Source organism: Diachasma alloeum, unplaced genomic scaffold (assembly GCF_001412515.2).
Source record: "Diachasma alloeum isolate Michigan unplaced genomic scaffold, Dall2.0 Dall_scaffold_00178, whole genome shotgun sequence".
Classification (NCBI taxonomy): Eukaryota; Metazoa; Arthropoda; class Insecta; order Hymenoptera; family Braconidae; genus Diachasma; species Diachasma alloeum.
Genome location: NW_021680344.1, coordinates 4085652 through 4102974, shown reverse-complemented (window position 1 = coordinate 4102974; position 17323 = coordinate 4085652). Strand labels below are relative to the sequence as shown.

The window sequence follows — 17323 nt, the reverse complement described above, 5'->3', positions numbered from 1 at the left end:
TCTTTGAAAAAAGTTGTAATATTTTGGAGATTTTTTAATCACACTTTTATCCCATAAAAATGGCAAATGACTACATACCACTGTTTTGAACATAGCTGTCACTTCCCATGAGGAGTTAGTGTTTTGTTATCCGCCATGGAAAATGACAGCTAATAGATAATTTGCCACAGCTAATCAGATATTTGAAATTCCGCTTTTTTCAACTCATTCTGAATCTCAATTAAAAACGCTCTTTGAAAAAGTTCAGAATTTTTTCAATTTTTTAAAATCATTCTATCATAATTTTGGGGAACTTCTACATGATGTACCACTCAATTGACAATTTTGGATTACGAAAGATGAAAAAAATCTTGATAACATTCGAAAGATAGTACACCCGGGCGGGCCTTAATCCTAAATTCCCAATGGAATCCTAAAATGAAATGAACACTGCAGCACACGAGTTCACTGAGTTCAATGAGCCCAGAGGACGCCAATCACCCCCAAGAACAGTGAAGACGCCCCAATGCCCATTAATCCTGGACTGGAGTTGACTCCAAAGTGAAAGACAGTGATGCGGCTTTCGCTCTTCGCCCAAGGATTGCTGCCATCGTCGAAGTACATGGGGCACTGATCCCTCTCCCTCTCGTACTCAGTCATGTCGAGAGCGACAGCAGCCCCCTCAGTCCAGTTGCTGCTGGTGACGTCCTGATTGATATTGCAATAGGGCCCAAGTGCCTGAGACATGAGAACTCTGTTCAAATCAGCCCTCTGATAAACCCAGCAACGATACTTGCTGTAGGGATCCAACTCGTCGTAAGTGATCAAATAAGACTTGAGGTTCTCCTTCCAGAAGCCAATGCACTTCATCCTGTAGTCGGGCTCGCTGTAGATGTCCACAGGCCTCCCCAGGTGATCCACAGACAGACAGTAGTTCTCGTCGATAGCAATTTCCTTCTGGTCCCCCCCACAAACCGAGAAATCTGAGATATTCCTCTGGCAGATGAACGTCGGCCTCGGGGAGAGGGTCACTCCCCCCAGGATCCTCGTCTCGAAGGGAATCTCCCCCTTCTGCTCGAAACTGAACTTGCCAGCTACTGGACACCTCACGGCAACCGGACGCTTCGCCAGGAACAGATTGTACTTCCAATTCGGTGTCTTCTCGAAACTCACCCAGGAGCAGACAGTGTGAAAGTCATCCTTAATTACAGCCACCCCCTTCCTGAACCTGATGATATTGTGGTGCTGAGGGACAAAGTCGAAGCAGACGTAGTCCTTCTGGCAACCGTCCACTGACAACCTCGCCATCATGAACCTGGAGCAGGAATAGGCAAATTTAGACATTTATATCATGAGTAATTTAGTAATAAACACGGATCGGAGAAGGTTTCTTCTAACGGAAAAATCATTCATTAACTATATTCTGTTATTTTTCCCCGCACGAAGAGAAATATTCAATAAAAATTACGTAGCTTTTTCGTAATTCCGGAGCGAAATGTGGTTGTAGGAAATTTTACGGAACTAGCATGGAATTTTTCCGGAGCGTTCCGTAATTTTTATCTCAATCTCCTGTGAAAAATTACAATACCGTCACTTAAATTTTCTGAGTCGATTCCGTAATCGGTGAGTGAATTGTGAGTTCCGTAATTTTTACTGAACATTTCTCTCCGTGCATCAATTTTCACTACAGTTTATTTCAGTAGCGAAGTGGTAAATCGGTTTAAGTCGACTTATCTCCCAATTGAGTTTTTGAGGAATATTTCCGAATCTAACGAAGACTGCGAAATTTTCGTAATTACATTTGTTGTAGCTCTCAATCAGCTCTACAAAAAAGGTTATAACAAAAATTTTGCTATCTCCCTTACATTCCGAGATATTTATTAAAAACTGGTCAATAGTCAAAATTGACTTATACCGTTTTACCACTTCGCTACTGATTTAGTTTCAATTTTTTGAAACATGTAATTCTCAACCAATTTCACAACTTCAACATTTTTTCTGTCTAAAACCTGACGTGCTAGGGGAATTCTACAAAAATCGTTGAATTCGACATGAAAAAATCTGTAAGTGGAATTAATTTCATTTTTGGAGAAAAGCTTGGCCTTATTTTGTTGCACTGTGTAATCAGTAATATTTTTAGAATAATTTAGATAATATTCCCTGCTGATTCCTGACCTGGTATCCTTCTGCTCCTTGCAGACGTAGATGGTCCTCCTGTACCTGCCCACGTCAGGATGCCATTCCTCAGTGATATGTGTCTCGTTGATCATGATGTCTGCATCGATGTTGGCTGTGTTGATCCACTCACCGGACATGTTTTGAGGGAGTTTGCAGCCTGGAACAACGACCTCTGTCTTCACAGGAGTGATCCTCAGTCTCTCAGGACTCTTCTCCACTGTTTTCAAAGTGTTACATTCAGCAGTGATTGAGACACCGATGTAGAGGTCGTCGTCTCGATTCCTCAGGAAGCACCTGCATTGAGATAAGAAGATTAACAATGTAATGAACATTTATTTGCATTGTTCTAGTAGAAGCCAAAAAAATATCATAAATTGGAAAATAATATTCCTCCAATGGACGAATGTAATTTCAGACCATTCTGCATCATTTCCAAGCAAAATTAGAAAATGTGAAAATCGAACGATTGCAATGCTTCCATTCGGAAGCAAAACCGTATGAGGTGTTCCCTAATTATTCTGACGATTGATCACCTGTACTTCTCGTCCTTCCTGGATTCCTTGGTGTTGGCAACAGCAAAGAAGTGATTCTTCCCCACGAACCAGTCCCCCAGACAGCTGTACTCAACAGTTCCGTCGAATGTTCCCTTCATATTCGGACACTTCTTGTAGGTAATGTTGAATTTTTCGTTCGTTATCAAGAACTGAGACCCAGCAGTCTGACAGGACTTTATCTGTGCGTCAGGGTTGTCGCATTCACCAGTGAATCTGAACCTGTTCTGATAGGCAAATTGCCAGACACCCTCCAGGGACGATCGACAGTTGACGGACCTGTGCTTCTCGGAGAAGAGGGTGATGTACTGCTGGTCCTTGTGGATTCCACTGCAGACCTCGTCGATTCGGGGCTCAACTCCTGGTGGGAGGTCCACGCAGGAGGGCACCTCCAACTTCTCGAGGACGTTGATGGTGCGGACGATGAGCTTGACGCAGTGGTAACACGTGTCCTTCTGGAAGAGGAAGGTGTAATGGAGGCGTTTGTCTTCCCTCATAGCTATGCATTTGCCTCGGTTCGTCATGCGGTCGGCGTTCAGCTCGTTCAGGGTGTTCCTGCCGTTCTCCCAGGAGAACCAGGTGCCTTGGATCACCTCGGGAATCTGACAGCCACGAGGAGCGTCATCTTGAAGGGATCCGGGAACTGAAAGATGTCAGGGAATTGAGTTTAGACTGTTTGTAGAGAATTGATTGTTTGGAATTTTTTCGTGGGAGGAGTAGAGATGCGAAATGGCCGTCATTTTTGTGATTGTGTCATATGACCAAAAAATGACGGTCTTGTGACCACTTTATGACCGGTCACATGACGCCTTCGCATCTCTAGGGAGGACAGGGTTTAGATATTAATCATTAATTATATTTGAGTTCATTAATTGATAGATTAGGATGCACTTCGGATGATTGTTACTCTGAGATTTGAATTGATGAGGAGAATAGGAGGAAATCAAAGGGTTCGGAGTGTTTAGAATTTTGTATCATTTGGAGTAATTAATGTAAATAATTATGTTTAAAATAATTATTGGATTTATAAGATGATTAAGGGATTTATTTGTTGTTAATTATGGATGAGGAATAGGAGGCAATCAAAGGCCTTGGAGTGTTCAGAATTTTGTATTGTTTGGAGTAATTAATGTAGATAATTATGTTTGAAATAATTAATGGGATTATAAGATGATTAATGGATTTGTTTATTATTGTTAATTATGCATGACGAAAATGAAAGGAAATCAGAGTTTTTAGTTGTTGCGAAGAAAAGCGTTTGAGGAAGCTGAAATAGTTGATGATGTTTGAGGTAATTAACGACTGGGTTAGAAGCTTTAGACCTTTTGGAGCAGACGAGGTTAATTGTTTTCAACTACTCACCACTGATTAGCATAAAACTAAGGCACAAAACTAGTGACTTCACCACTTGCATCATTTTCCACTGTTTATTATGACCCAAAAACCATTTGAATCGATGGTTTTCCACTCGTTTCACACTAATTGCTCCGAAATATCGTGAATCCGTCACTGTGACTCAAACATAACGCGCAACGCCCCAACCCAACCCATTGTTTAAGCTAGGTTTTCATGAAATAGTATCGTTCCGTAGAAATGAAGAAACTTTGTGATCAAAACAGAAGTTGAGAAATTGAATAGTCTCACTCTTTAAATTAATTATTTAATTATGAATGATCATTTGAAGGACCCAGTGCTCTACGTCGGCGACATTGACGATAATATCGACCTGTCACAACCCCCAATGTCAGGGGAAGACTACATAAAACGTGTCGTGTAAGCCAGAATTTTTATTTCTTCCTCACAAAAATTATCATCTTTTAATTTAAACTATTGTTGATTTTTTGTCATATTTTAGAATTGAAGCACAACAATGTGAGGACGTCGTTGTGGCAAGGATCGACGAGGCCAGATTGAAAAAACCCACCGTCAATGTAAAAACTGTAATTACATTCCATCAATTGGTGAAAATTAATTCCACTTCTATATTAATTTTTTAATCTAGGGAGATGAATGCTTTCTACTTTTTTGGGAATGTCAAACACTCGTTGAACTGTTGATGAACTGGAATATTTTTATTTCCGTGAGAAGTGAAATTTCTCACCATTCTCAAGAGTCTAGACTGCTCTCAATCGATGAAATTGTTTTCGAGAATTTTTTTTTGTGGATAAAAAATATTCTGGGCCTAAAAAAGTTGAATCAACTCATTAATCTAATTTTTTAAATAGTTGGGAGGATGTATGGAGGCTCCAGCGACCCTCAGCCCGACGTACGAATGGCAAAAATGTCAGGTGGATGATTTTTCAGAGGTCAGGCTGAATATGTCAAGAATAAAAGCTGAAAGGGAGAATTATCGTCAGTACAGGAGACGAACAGTTGAATTTGTACGAAAATCCCATCATTATTCATCTGTGAAAGGTTCAATTTTCATTCGACAAAATTAATGATTTTATCTTCAGCCAGATGTTGACGACAGAACTGGCTGGGTGAACTTCTGTCTCGGTTCGTCCCTCGAGGGATCATCCCCTCACCTGCCAACACTGGATATCATCTTCTGTTTGAGTCAGCTCCAAGTGGAGCAAGTGTTGGAGTACCTGATTGAAGAGGTGGAGACCAGAGGAACAGTGGATCCTGATATAGGACAGTGGATTTACGGTCTTTTAGCTGTCTTGGAGCTGCCACTCAATCCAGACGTCTGCTCCTGCCTGAGGACGTTGGCGAGATCTTGCTCGATAGCCAGAGCAAATTTGGTACTTTAAATTTATGATTTATCAATTTTAACAAATCAAACAACACATTTTTTAGTGAATAAAATCATCTTCTGGTGTCATTTCTATCTTTTCAGAAGCCCGAAGAGTCTGAAAAGGTCAAGACCCTCAATTTATTCATCTGTTTGGTGGCCAGGTACTTCAGACAACTAGACTTAGCAGATCCATAATTAAAAAAACACCTCCAGACGAAATAAAAGCAATTAAAAACCCAAATTTCATAATCTAAAAAAAGTATTTATTATTCGTTATCATTTACAATTGATTAAATCACAAGAACAACCTCTGAATGACCCGAAGAATGTGAATTCTTCTGAATGAAGTGACGAAGGATTAATATTAAAATAGGAAAATTATACACCGTATTCTTAATCACCTAATAATTATTACATCAGTTATATTTTATCCTCAGGTGCTCATAATAACCGTTAAACGTCTCCTGGATCAGCCAATCGACTCCTGATCCTGAATGAGAGTCGTTGCTAATCTCTCAAGATCGTCGAAACTCAGATTATTAACTTTATTCCTTAAATCCTTTATCATCTCATTGACTATAGTCTCAGTCTCAGATTCACTGTAGTAGTGTTTGAGAATTTTTGTCACTGATTCCCGGAGGAGGACAGTGCCACTCTTGGTTGCTTGCTTCTCTTCACTCGGCCCTTGGGACGATTTCTTCACTACCAGGTTTAATTTACTTCCGTCCTTTATACCGGGGTAGAAACTCAGGGGATTTTCATCTGCAAAATGAGAAGAATTTTTTTTTTTTTTCATTTTCCGAGACATTCACGGAGCAATTGTCAACTAAATGAAGAGAAAATGACGAGAAGACGAATTTCGTGAAGAGTATTTTGTAAATATCTTCGGAGGGAGTAGGTTTACAGAAAAAAATGAAAAAATATTTTTAGTGGCGTATGAAATTCTCTACAAAAAAGCTCTTCTGATATTTTTCAGACAATCTGCCGTTTACTGACATATTTCCAAGGTTATTTACCCTCAGAAAATTCGACAGACTACTTCGAGCCAAATAAATGGAGATAATTATGTTCTACACACCAGCAAGGGCTTTTCCAGTCAACAACAGCTTCTGCTGAGGCACATCGACACCCAGCAGTTCACTGACTTTATTCTTCAGCTCTAGCACAGTCTCTGTAGGTGATATCTGACCCAAAAAACGTCGAAAAAACCAGTTGAATGAAAAAATAGTGAATAATTCGATTAATTTTCGACGGAAATTAAAATCTAGTGACCGAAATCAACTCACCTCCACCACACACTCTTTCCCCTGCAGTATCTTCACTAAAACCTTCATGATTAGTGTCCTCACGTACCCGATGCCCTCGCGAAATAAAATTCTTCGGTCAAAAAATCCTCACGTCAAATTTCAGAAGATAAACAATGGTACGTGGACAACGCTGATTTCTCCTCGTACATTTTAACTTTGAGGTTAATTTCCTCGAGGACTCTCACGGACGTATTCAAGGCTTCGCTGGGTGTGTATATATATATATATATATATATATAGATGTACAGATGCGAGTTTTGTGGAATTGCCGACCGGAAAAGACAAAATATAATAAGCATTGATCGTCGGTAAAATAGATATTCCATTGGACACGTTGACATTTTGGCGGTCTTTCGAACCGAACATATTTACAGGTTAGAAATTGTCGAAAACCGTCATCAACAAGTGATTTTTTTAGTGACAATTATGGAAGAAGATAAAGAAAATTCGAAAGTGGAGACGACTGAGGCCGAAAAATCGACGAGAATCACTCGTCGTGGGGATTTAACTCCCTTCTTCGAGAAGAGTGATCATAGCATTAATCAAATTCATCAAACCGAGGTGATTATGATGACTGCATTAATTAATTCCTTTTTTCCTTATTCTTTAAATCACCATTGATAAAGTCCCAAAGTTTAACCATTCCTTTGCTTTTCCAAAATCCTCTGAATTTAGCTTAGCCCCTCAATTCTTTCTTCCCTCTTTCATAATTAATAAATAACGCCGCTGGGTTTGCTCGACTGGTTTTCAATCTCCTCTGGAATAATCCCCAGGTCCCCCAGATCTGCAAAGACGAGCCCTGTCAGCTGGGAGTGGACGAGGCAGGAAGAGGTCCAGTCCTGGGTCCAATGGTCTACGGAATAGCCTACGCTCCCCTCTCGAAAAAGCAGCTCCTGGTGGACCTCGGCTGTGCAGACTCAAAGACCCTGACAGAGGAAAAACGAGACGAGATATTCGACAAGATCTGCGACAAGCACGAGGAGATGGGATGGATGGTGGAGGCCATTTCCCCGAATATAATCGCGAACAGCATGTACAGGAGGTCGAAGACTTCCCTGAACGAGGTGTCGATGAACTCAGCAATTGGCCTGATCAGACGAGCCATCGAGGCTGGGGCAAACATCGCAGAGGTCTACGTGGACACAGTGGGAAAGCCTGAGAAGTACGAGGCGAAGCTCAAGGCCATTTTCCCAGACATCGGGAAGATCGTTGTTGCCAAGAAGGCTGACTCGACGTACCCCATCGTCTCGGCTGCCAGCATCTGCGCCAAAGTCTCCAGGGATCACGCCCTCAGGGCCTGGAAGTTCAGGGAGGGATCGCCCAAGGGGGACTATGGCAGTGGATACCCCAACGATCCTGTCACCAAGAAGTGGATGAGCGAAAACGTCGATCCCATCTTTGGGTATCCGCAGATCGTCAGGTTCAGCTGGTCCACTGCCGAGACTATCGTGGCGGACAAGGCTGTTGAGGTCGAGTGGGAAAATGTTGATGATGATGATGTCAAGAGGGATGCCAAGGAGCAGAAAATCTCCAAGTTCTTTGCCAAGGTCGAGAGGGAGAGACACGAATTCTTTGTTGATCGATGCCTCAGTGCAACTTCTGAATTTTGATTGATTAATTATGTTTATTGATTTTTTGTTAAGGGCGCTACTGAAGTGTACAGGGAAATAACGGTTTAAATCATTAGATTAGGGTTTTATACAGATAACTGATTTTTGGGGATTTAAAGTGTGAACTAATTGATTGAATAAATGAATTGAATTTTTTAATTTGTGTGGAGTCTTTGGAGAAGTTGCAACTACTGAATTTTAATTGATTAATTATATTGATTTACTTTTTTGTAAATGTCTTTGCGTGTGAATTTTGAAGGGAAGTAATGGTCTAAATCATTGGATTAGTGTTTTATACAGATAATTGATTTTTGGGGATTTAAAAAATGAACTAATTTATTGAATAAATGAATTGATTTTTTTAAATTTTTGTGGAATCATTGGAGAGGTTTCCATTACTCAATTTTAATTAATTAATTTTATAGATTCCTTTGTGGAGATAATTATCAATGAATTTTGGGGGGAAATAATGTTTTAAAGCTTTCCATTCATGTTTTTCATGGAAAAATGTAATTTTTTAAAATGAATACTGAATTAACCGAATGAATGAATGAAAATAAGTCTTTTGAATCGTTGAATTTTGGCGGCAAATTCACCCACTCCGAAAATCAGCTGATCACCACGCACGGTGGAACAACTATTGAAGTATTGAACTCAACTGTCTGTTTACTCCAAAATCTTGTTTTTTTAATCAATAAAAAAATCCTAAAATGGGTAAAAAAGGGAGAGGAAAGCAGGGGGACCTCGGAAAAGCCCTCCTCCGAGATCGTTTCGGAGTAAATAGATCGAAACGTGGTGCTAAAGAAGGTTCACTGGTGAGGTTATGTCCCCCATGTGTCTGAAACAACCCCCAATCCCCCAAAAAAATTAAATCTCGTCTCCCCCCAAATCAACCCCAAAAATCCAAGGAATTGAATTCAGCAGTGAAGAGTTTTCGCGGAATATCTCCGAAACCAGCGGAGACAGCAAAATTCTTGTGACGACCTTTTTTCTAGCCCTCAATTCGCTCTACAAAAAAGGTCATAACAAAAATTTTGCTATCAGCCTTGGATTCCGAGATATTCACTACCCTGGTAAAATAGTCCGATTATTTCCGACCGGATGATAAAAATTAAATCGGCGTTAATGATATTTCTGTCTCTGCCCGTTAAATTCCGATTGGCTGGTAGGTAGAATTTGCAGTTTGATAAGATTATGAGAATTAATGGGAATAAGGGTATGTGGCCGTTATCGTCCGATTACTTTCCAAAAAAGTGGTTGATAGATCTCATGTGACTCATATAAATATTTAAATGAGCAGTAAATACTAAAGATTTACATGAGCAATATGAGATCTACCAACCACTTTTTTTAAAGTAATCGGACGATAACGGCCACATACCCCTGTTCCCATTAATTCTCATAATTTTCTCAAACTCCAAACTCTACCTGCCAGCCAATCGTAATTTAACGGGCAAAGACAGAAACATCATCAACGCCGATTCATTTTTATCACCCAGTCGGAAATAATCGGACTGTTTTACCAGGGATAAAAACGAGCCGTGAATTTCCTAATCTTCCCTTTCAGCTTCACACATCAGACATGAACGACGGTTACCAGTGGGATCGGCTCAACCTCTCGTCAGTAACGGAGGAGAGTTCCTTCCAGGAGTTCCTCTCGACAGCGCAGCTAGCAGGGACCGAGTTCCACGCTGAAAAGCTCAACATAAAATACGTGAATCCCCAGAGTGAAATAGGAATTCTGTCAGAATCCGAGCGATCAGCTCTGCTGGAGGTCCACAAGAGCAACCAGTCCCTGTTGAAGATCCCCAGGAGGCCGAGGTGGAACGCCCAGACGAGTGCCCACGAGCTCCAGACGAGGGAAAAAGAGGACTTCCTGGAGTGGAGGAGACAATTAGCTCTTCTCCAAGAGGCCCAGGAGCTCACGATGACCCCTTACGAGAAGAACCTGGAGTTCTGGAGGCAGCTCTGGAGGGTCGTAGAGAGGAGTGACATTGTCGTGCAGATCGTCGACGCGAGGAACCCCCTTTTATTTCGGTGTGAGGACCTGGAGAAGTACGTGAAGGAAATCGATGAGGATAAGAGGAACATCATTCTCGTGAACAAGGCGGACTTCTTAACGCTGGAGCAACGACAGGTCTGGGCTGACTATTTCACTGACGTAGGGGTGAGGATCGCGTTTTTCTCGGCCACCGAAGCCGCTGAGTCGATAAAATCCCAACTGCCTCCTGGGGAATTGGTTAAAAATAGGAAGAGAAGGAGCTCGAGGATCTCCGAGGGTCTCGGTGAAGACGTTGATGACGAAGAGGATGATGAGGAGGGTGAAGACGATGAAGATGATGATGAAGAGTCCTCTTATTGCTCTGATTTTGCCTCCAGCAGCGAGTACGAGAGTGCAACTGAGGATTTGTCAGACAGAAAGCCCCAGGAAGATGGGGAGAAAGGAGACGACGATGGGGGGTCGATGATTCTAGAGAGGAATTCCCCAGAGCTTTTGTGTCGAGACAGGCTCATAGAGTTTTTTAAAGCCATAGGGAAGGGGATGAAGAAGTACACTGAGGGGGTGACCACTGTGGGACTGGTGGGCTACCCAAACGTTGGCAAGAGCAGCACGATAAATGCCATTCTGATGGACAAAAAGGTGTCGGTGTCAGCGACTCCTGGCAAGACCAAGCACTTTCAGACTTTGTTTGTGGATAAGGAACTGCTGTTGTGTGATTGTCCTGGACTGGTGATGCCCAGTTTCGTGTGCACCAAGGCGGAGATGGTGCTGAATGGAATCCTGCCGATTGATCAGCTGAGGGACCATGTGCCCTCTGTCACCCTGCTGGCGAGGCTGATCCCCAGGCATGTCCTGGAGGACACTTATGGCATCATGATTCCTAAACCCATTGATGGGGAGGACCCCGAGAGGGCACCCACCGCTGAGGAGTTGTTGAATACTTATGGATGTGAGTGGAGCTCAATTCTTTTATTAATTTGTTCATAAAACTGGATTTTCAAAGACATTTCTAGAATAATCAATTTGAGAACAGAGAATTTGTCTTCAGAATGAAAATTTTGGGTTGATAATTTACAAATATCTCTGAATTTATTAGTTTTAGGGGAAAATGTGAGGAGAGCTTTTTTGTAGAGAATTTTGTAGCCCACAAATTCACATGTGTAGTAAACCCATCTGTGTAGCCCACAAAATTCTCTACAAAAAAGCTCTCCTCACATTTTCCCCTAAAACTCTGCAAAGAATTTTTTTAGAGAAAAATGTCAATAGAGCTTTTTTGTAGCCCACAAAATTCTCTACAAAAAAGGTCTATTGACATTTTTCTCTAAAAAAATTCTTTGCAGAGATATTATGTTATTAAAATTCATGAACGATTTGTTTATAAAACTGGATTTTCAAAGACATTTATTGAATAATAGATTTGAAAACAGAGAATTTGTCTTCAGAATAAAAATTTTGGGTTGATAATTTACAAATATCTCTGAATTTATTAATTTTAGGGGAAAATGTGAGAAGAGCTTTTTTGTAGCCCATAAAATTCTTTACAAAAAAGATCTTCTGATATTTTTCTCTAAAAAATTCCATTGCAGAGATATGATGGCATGAACACTCATGAAACTATTTTAATCTGCAGATAATCGAGGATTCATGACCCAAAATGGACAGCCCGACAACCCCAGATCAGCTCGTTACGTTCTCAAAGACTTTGTGAATGGAAAGCTCCTGTACCCGGTGGCCCCACCAACAATAAATCAAGGGGATTTCCACACATTCCCCCCACGACGCAAGTCCATCTCCGAGACGAGAGTCCTCCCCCCGAGGCAAATTCGGGCTAGTCGAGGGGTCACAGTAACCAATGAAGACCTGGACCGAAATTTCTTCCAAGCGAACAACAGTGGAGTTCACGTGAAAGGGCTCCCTGGATCAGCCAAGATAAACCCTGAGAATCTTGGGGCCAAGCCTTGGAAGAAGATGAACAAGCATGGGAACAAGAAGAAACGAGAGAAGACAAGAAGACTCTTCGCACATCTGGATCAGCACTAGAATAATTCCAAATGTTGATTAGTGGATATAAATATTTCTCTTTTGTACTCTAATGTATATATGGCTGAATAGTCAAGCCCTTTTCACTCTCTCACGGTTTTTTAATCCCATGAGAAAGAATTTCGCAATAAAGAAAATCAACTAGAGCTCGTTCTCCTTTTATTTAGTTATGCTTTTGTTCATTCTCAATTAATCATCGAGAGCTGATGCTGTTCATGTTACAGGCTCACGTTCTTTAATTCTATTTGGACGTATGTCCTCAGTTCATGACTTGAGAAATTAATTTTGCAGATTTCATGCAGTGGAACAGTTTCGTGAAATTAAAAAATTGTATGGGCCATTATCATGGTAAAATAGATGCTGTAATAACGCTGGAAGGAATTTCTCACTCCATATGAATCAAAATCTATGTAATGACGTCTTCATTATCGAATTTGTAAGACGAATGGGAAGGCATCGCAGATGCATGTCAGGACGAATTGAAGAACGTTCGCCCTTTTTACGATGTTATTCTCGTTAAATTCCTATTTACAATTATCAATGGATAATCATTCGTCCCTGTTCCTTGGCACTCGTCCTCTTTGTTTCATGATTCATAGTTCTGAGGCTACAAAATTCAATTAAAGATTGGTATTCTTGGTATTATCTCTTCTGATTATTCAGTAGAAGAGTATAGTGTGCAGCATGGGTCGTTGGAATTTCGTCGATTCAAATTCGTAGAGGAGGCTGTCGATGTCGTTGTCCAAGTCGTCAGAATTCGCCAACTGAAATGAATTTTTAAATTCCATTGAAAAGAATTGAATAATTAAATCTCCAGAGTGGCATAAAACGAGCTGTCTTCAATCGTCGATAACTCGAGAATGGCTGAGTGAAATTCCTCGATTTTTTTTTCGTTCTCGAGGTACTTTTTTCAGCTTTAAAAGGAGATGTGACTCGTTTGAATCGCATCATTTGTTCAGGAGATAGCCAGGATTAAAGACGACTCGATTTACACCACTCTCCTGATTTGTGCTTCCCATTCTGTTTTATTATCTTTTCTTTATACAATACCGTTGTTACTAATTCACAAATGAGAAAGGATCCAACTGTTGCTTCTTCGTGATTATCCTGGATGTCGATATTGATCAGGTGGACTGGCTGATTGTCCACAGGCGTTCTGGACTCCATGTACTCGATCACTTGATCGTAAACGCGTTCCTCACACGTCACCAGGAGGTCGAATTTATCTTTGCTGAGTTGAAAACGCTCGGGCCTCGGTTTTATCCGACGATTACGGTCTAACATGTGTAGTAAACCCATCTGTGTGTATCTGAATGGTTTTTTCGAGTCAAGAAAAAAATATGAGGCTTCGGAAATTTTTTTGTCGGTTTGTAATCTTTGAAAATTGATGACGTTAGGATATACAATTCGTTTCAGAATTTTACAATTATTTTATTATTAAAATTGGAGCTATTTATTTAATTTGTACGGAATGTTTTAAAAAAATCAATCAATTTTTTGGGAAAAGTAACTGTGTCCATACAAAACTGTGAAAAGTCCTTGGATATTCTCAATATTTACTGAAAAATGAAATTATGGATTAAATCAGTGAAGAGGTAAAAAGATTATTTCAGGAAAATTTTTTGAAGAAAGATTTAGGGAAAAATGTTGAGATTTTTTGTGAAGAATTGATGTGTCTTCTGCAGAGAAAATCTCTCAACTTTTATTTCTAAACCTCGTAGTTTCCAAAATATTATCGAAATGGTCAGATTTTTTTTGAGTCATCTCTTTTGCAGATATCTTCCAAAGGAAGGATTTTAGCAAAATATGTCAAAAGACATTTTTTGTAGGAAATTTGCTCCCCTACAAAAAGTTCTTCTGGTATTTTTGTTAAAATCCAGAAGTTTTCGAGATATTTGCAGACTTATATCTGAAATTTTTGTTGTAGCTTTTAAAAGTTCAACTTTTCCTTTTCTTTTTGATTTCCACTTTTTTGTATAACATTTCCCTTTCCCAAAAAAAACTCCTGACATTTTTCTTTAAATCCAGCAATTTTCAAGATTAGCAAAAAGTTCAATTAATTTCAATTGTTTAACCCGACGAATTTACAATAAAAATATATTTTCACGTAGTTAAGGATACAATTGCTTATCTTTGGCTAACAAATCATTATAGATTTCGTCATAAGTAGTGCCAAAATCATAGATATTGGGTCTGTCAGGACCACTCCCTGGCAGTTTCACTTTGTCTCCCGTCCCGAACGACTGGACATTGAACCCCTTTTTGCTAAAAAAAATCCAAAAACCAAAGAAATAAATAAACAGCCCCCGAGAGCGTCCCCCAACTCCCCGAACGATCGTCCACCTCCCGAAGAATGATTTTACCTCAGGAAGGCATGTGCCTCCATGCTCCTATTCATGTTACTAGAACATATGACAGCGACGCTCAAGGACTTCGACGAGGGCATTATTCCGATAAAAACAACAAATTCACGTGAATAATCCCCCGGAATAAAAATACAATACCTAGATATTCCTACAATTAACGTAAAAAATATGTTTCGTCCGTTCAAGGTTGCGATTAACCTTCAAATAGTCTCTCCAATATGAGATTAAAATCAATTAAAAAATCCAGTCAATCGATTTATTTATTCAATCGAAATAAAAACTAAAGTTAACTGTGCGAGTGAAGTTCGGAATAAATACAATTCTTATTATTTTATAATACAATATCCCTATTTTTTCTCCCCCACGGAAAGAATTGTTTTCATTTCACCCATCACCAAAAAGATGTCTCCTGCGCATGCGCAGAATGTTGGAGGTTTCCTATTTACTAAAGAAAGAAACGTGAAGTTGTTTTATATCGAAATATCTCGAAACTGCCTGACCGCTAACCTCAATTCTGATTGGTCAATGAGTCACGTAAAGTAGTCGCTGAAAAAAATCCCCGGGATTTTCAAATTCTTTCACATTTTTCATTTTTTCATGTGTGAAGTTTGTCTTTATATCAAAACATATCTAAATTTTCTGACTATTGATCATGAGAAACAAAACAGTATTTCTACATTTTTTTAACTCGCAAAGTATTCTGCACTTCCCCAATTTTAATTTTTTCATATTTATCATACGCAAAAATTATCAATTCTTGCTTCTCAGATTTTCATACATAAATTCTAAACTCTACAAATTCATGAAAATTCTTCGGTATCCCAAATAATTTGAGAAAAATCTTTGAAGATCTACGGTTATCTGGAAAATTGTGAAATTTTCCGAAGAATTCAACAACTTTTTTCAGTTTTCTAGAAAATCAATTTATAACCCTCCCCTCATTTTTCAACCATTACAGATTTTAATCAGATTATTTTAAAACGTAAAAAAAAGGATTAATCGAAGATTAAAAATTATTCATTGATGTTTCCCTCTTCCTTCTCTTAATTCTCTTCAAGTCATTATCAATATTTATAAAACATCTATGAGTATATGAAGTTTAATAAATTCGATTTCTTCATTTTCACAAAACAAATAGATAAGCGCGCGCGCACAGATCTAGTCTCCTATTTACTAAAGATGAACGAAACGTGAAGTTGTTTTATATCGAAATATCTCGAAACTGCCTGACCGCTAACCTCAATTCTGATTGGTCAATGAGTCACGTAAAGTAGTCGCTGAAAAAAATCCCCGGGATTTTCAAATTCTTTCACATTTTTCATTTTTTCATGTGTGAAGTTTGTCTTTATATCAAAACATATCTAAATTTTCTGACTATTGATCATGAGAAACAAAACAGTATTTCTACATTTTTTTAACTCGCAAAGTATTCTGCACTTCCCCAATTTTAATTTTTTCATATTTATCATACGCAAAAATTATCAATTCTTGCTTCTCAGATTTTCATACATAAATTCTAAACTCTACAAATTCATGAAAATTCTTCGGTATCCCAAATAATTTGAGAAAAATCTTTGAAGATCTACGGTTATCTGGAAAATTGTGAAATTTTCCGAAGAATTCAACAACTTTTTTCAGTTTTCTAGAAAATCAATTTATAACCCTCCCCTCATTTTTCAACCATTACAGATTTTAATCAGATTATTTTAAAACGTAAAAAAAGGAATTAATCGAAGATTAAAAATTATTCATTGATGTTTCCCTCTTCCTTCTCTTAATTCTCTTCAAGTCATTATCAATATTTATAAAACATCTATGAGTATATGAAGTTTAATAAATTCGATTTCTTCATTTTCACACAACAAATAGATAAGCGCGCGCGCACAGTCTCTAGTCTCCTATTTACTAAAGATGAACGAAACGTGAACTTGTTTTATATCGAAATATCTCGAAACTGCCTGACCGCAGTCTCGAGATATTTCGATAAGAGTGATTGGGGGGCGGTGGTCGGGGGGGTTGCGATGAAAACTCAGTCTTGCAGCAGGCCGATAACGCAGAAATTCCACTGTGTCCATTCTTCACACTGACTCAATGGGCACAGTAGTTCTCTACAATCGTGCCTAGCGACTGTAGTTCCACGCGGTTAGGTGTGCCTAAACGGACACCCATCCAAGCACTGGGCAGACGAACGCTGTTTAGCCTGGATGACCGCCGGAGCCACACACTCCTCGCGTGACCACTACAGCCACTTAATTATCATATTATTTTAAATAATTGATTTTTCAGTTTTATAATTATTATATTTTATTATTAAACATCAATTATTATTCCTGTTATATATATATACCTGAATTGTGCATGTCTCGTAAAATAAACAATAAATAAAAAGGATCGGGTTCTTGAAATAACAACAATCATATTTCCCATACAAAACATAGCGATTTTATTCTACAAATAATGGGATAATTTTTTACTCGACTTTTTGTTTCTCTTGTTTCTTTTTTTGCATCTCATAATTCCTTTTTTTTTCATCATTTTTTTCATGTTCTT

General features: G+C 39.1%; 6 protein-coding genes across 7 annotated transcripts; 3 read left to right on the top strand and 3 right to left on the bottom strand.

Moving 5' to 3' along the window:
* Positions 1 to 309: 309 nt before the first annotated feature.
* LOC107040334 lies at positions 310 to 4299 on the bottom strand. The gene is made up of 4 exons (XM_015260387.2): positions 4071 to 4299; positions 2691 to 3351; positions 2155 to 2451; positions 310 to 1294 (listed from the first exon to the last, which is right to left on the bottom strand). Exons 1-4 carry the CDS (start codon positions 4123 to 4125, stop codon positions 454 to 456), a joined length of 1854 nt encoding a protein of 617 aa, XP_015115873.1. The 5' UTR covers positions 4126 to 4299; the 3' UTR covers positions 310 to 453.
* Positions 4300 to 4304: 5 nt separating this feature from the next.
* On the top strand, positions 4305 to 5884 carry LOC107040344 (gem-associated protein 2). 2 transcript variants are annotated; one of them, XM_015260399.2, is made up of 5 exons: positions 4305 to 4481; positions 4564 to 4669; positions 4934 to 5089; positions 5165 to 5455; positions 5551 to 5884. In XM_015260399.2, the coding sequence occupies exons 1-5, from the start codon at positions 4375 to 4377 to the stop codon at positions 5641 to 5643; spliced, it is 753 nt and encodes a 250-aa protein (XP_015115885.1). In that variant the 5' UTR covers positions 4305 to 4374; the 3' UTR covers positions 5644 to 5884. The 2 variants fall into 2 exon arrangements, with proteins under 2 accessions (XP_015115885.1, XP_015115893.1); XM_015260407.2 differs by having other exon boundaries at positions 4564 to 4648; positions 5551 to 5878.
* LOC107040357 (ubiquitin-like protein 4A) lies at positions 5690 to 6949 on the bottom strand. Its single transcript, XM_015260420.1, has 3 exons — positions 6735 to 6949; positions 6527 to 6632; positions 5690 to 6210 (listed from the first exon to the last, which is right to left on the bottom strand). Exons 1-3 carry the CDS (start codon positions 6780 to 6782, stop codon positions 5918 to 5920), a joined length of 447 nt encoding a protein of 148 aa, XP_015115906.1. The 5' UTR covers positions 6783 to 6949; the 3' UTR covers positions 5690 to 5917.
* An 88-nt stretch (positions 6950 to 7037) lies between these two features.
* LOC107040326 (ribonuclease H2 subunit A) lies at positions 7038 to 8524 on the top strand. The gene is made up of 2 exons (XM_015260374.1): positions 7038 to 7316; positions 7529 to 8524. The coding sequence occupies exons 1-2, from the start codon at positions 7182 to 7184 to the stop codon at positions 8363 to 8365; spliced, it is 972 nt and encodes a 323-aa protein (XP_015115860.1). The 5' UTR covers positions 7038 to 7181; the 3' UTR covers positions 8366 to 8524.
* A 464-nt stretch (positions 8525 to 8988) lies between these two features.
* On the top strand, positions 8989 to 12553 carry LOC107038482 (large subunit GTPase 1 homolog). Its single transcript, XM_015257597.1, has 3 exons — positions 8989 to 9180; positions 9933 to 11316; positions 11998 to 12553. Exons 1-3 carry the CDS (start codon positions 9076 to 9078, stop codon positions 12405 to 12407), a joined length of 1899 nt encoding a protein of 632 aa, XP_015113083.1. The 5' UTR covers positions 8989 to 9075; the 3' UTR covers positions 12408 to 12553.
* LOC107038486 (RNA polymerase II subunit A C-terminal domain phosphatase SSU72) lies at positions 12550 to 15197 on the bottom strand. The gene is made up of 4 exons (XM_015257611.1): positions 14771 to 15197; positions 14529 to 14672; positions 13458 to 13716; positions 12550 to 13171 (listed from the first exon to the last, which is right to left on the bottom strand). Exons 1-4 carry the CDS (start codon positions 14851 to 14853, stop codon positions 13067 to 13069), a joined length of 591 nt encoding a protein of 196 aa, XP_015113097.1. The 5' UTR covers positions 14854 to 15197; the 3' UTR covers positions 12550 to 13066.
* Between the last annotated feature and the right edge of the window lie 2126 nt (positions 15198 to 17323).

Coding starts and splice junctions, on each gene's coding strand:
- LOC107038486 (XM_015257611.1), bottom strand. CDS start 14,853: ATGCCCTCGTCGAAGTCCTTGAGCGTCGCTGTCATATGTTCTAGTAAC. Junction 13,717..14,528: donor TTAGCCAAAGATAAGCAATT/GTATCCTTAACT, acceptor AAAACCATTCAG/ATACACACAGATGGGTTTAC. Junction 13,172..13,457: donor TTTGTGAATTAGTAACAACG/GTATTGTATAAA, acceptor AATTCATTTCAG/TTGGCGAATTCTGACGACTT.
- LOC107040326 (XM_015260374.1), top strand. CDS start 7,182: ATGGAAGAAGATAAAGAAAATTCGAAAGTGGAGACGACTGAGGCCGAA. Junction 7,317..7,528: donor ATCAAATTCATCAAACCGAG/GTGATTATGATG, acceptor AATAATCCCCAG/GTCCCCCAGATCTGCAAAGA.
- LOC107040334 (XM_015260387.2), bottom strand. CDS start 4,125: ATGATGCAAGTGGTGAAGTCACTAGTTTTGTGCCTTAGTTTTATGCTA. Junction 2,452..2,690: donor AGGAAGGACGAGAAGTACAG/GTGATCAATCGT, acceptor ATCTCAATGCAG/GTGCTTCCTGAGGAATCGAG. Junction 1,295..2,154: donor AAGGAGCAGAAGGATACCAG/GTCAGGAATCAG, acceptor TTCCTGCTCCAG/GTTCATGATGGCGAGGTTGT.
- LOC107040344 (XM_015260399.2), top strand. CDS start 4,375: ATGAATGATCATTTGAAGGACCCAGTGCTCTACGTCGGCGACATTGAC. Junction 4,670..4,933: donor TAATTACATTCCATCAATTG/GTGAAAATTAAT, acceptor TTTTTTAAATAG/TTGGGAGGATGTATGGAGGC. Junction 5,456..5,550: donor CGATAGCCAGAGCAAATTTG/GTACTTTAAATT, acceptor CTATCTTTTCAG/AAGCCCGAAGAGTCTGAAAA.
- LOC107040357 (XM_015260420.1), bottom strand. CDS start 6,782: ATGAAGGTTTTAGTGAAGATACTGCAGGGGAAAGAGTGTGTGGTGGAG. Junction 6,633..6,734: donor GGAAAGAGTGTGTGGTGGAG/GTGAGTTGATTT, acceptor TTTTTGGGTCAG/ATATCACCTACAGAGACTGT. Junction 6,211..6,526: donor GACTGGAAAAGCCCTTGCTG/GTGTGTAGAACA, acceptor CTCATTTTGCAG/ATGAAAATCCCCTGAGTTTC.
- LOC107038482 (XM_015257597.1), top strand. CDS start 9,076: ATGGGTAAAAAAGGGAGAGGAAAGCAGGGGGACCTCGGAAAAGCCCTC. Junction 9,181..9,932: donor GTGCTAAAGAAGGTTCACTG/GTGAGGTTATGT, acceptor CTTCCCTTTCAG/CTTCACACATCAGACATGAA. Junction 11,317..11,997: donor GTTGTTGAATACTTATGGAT/GTGAGTGGAGCT, acceptor TTTAATCTGCAG/ATAATCGAGGATTCATGACC.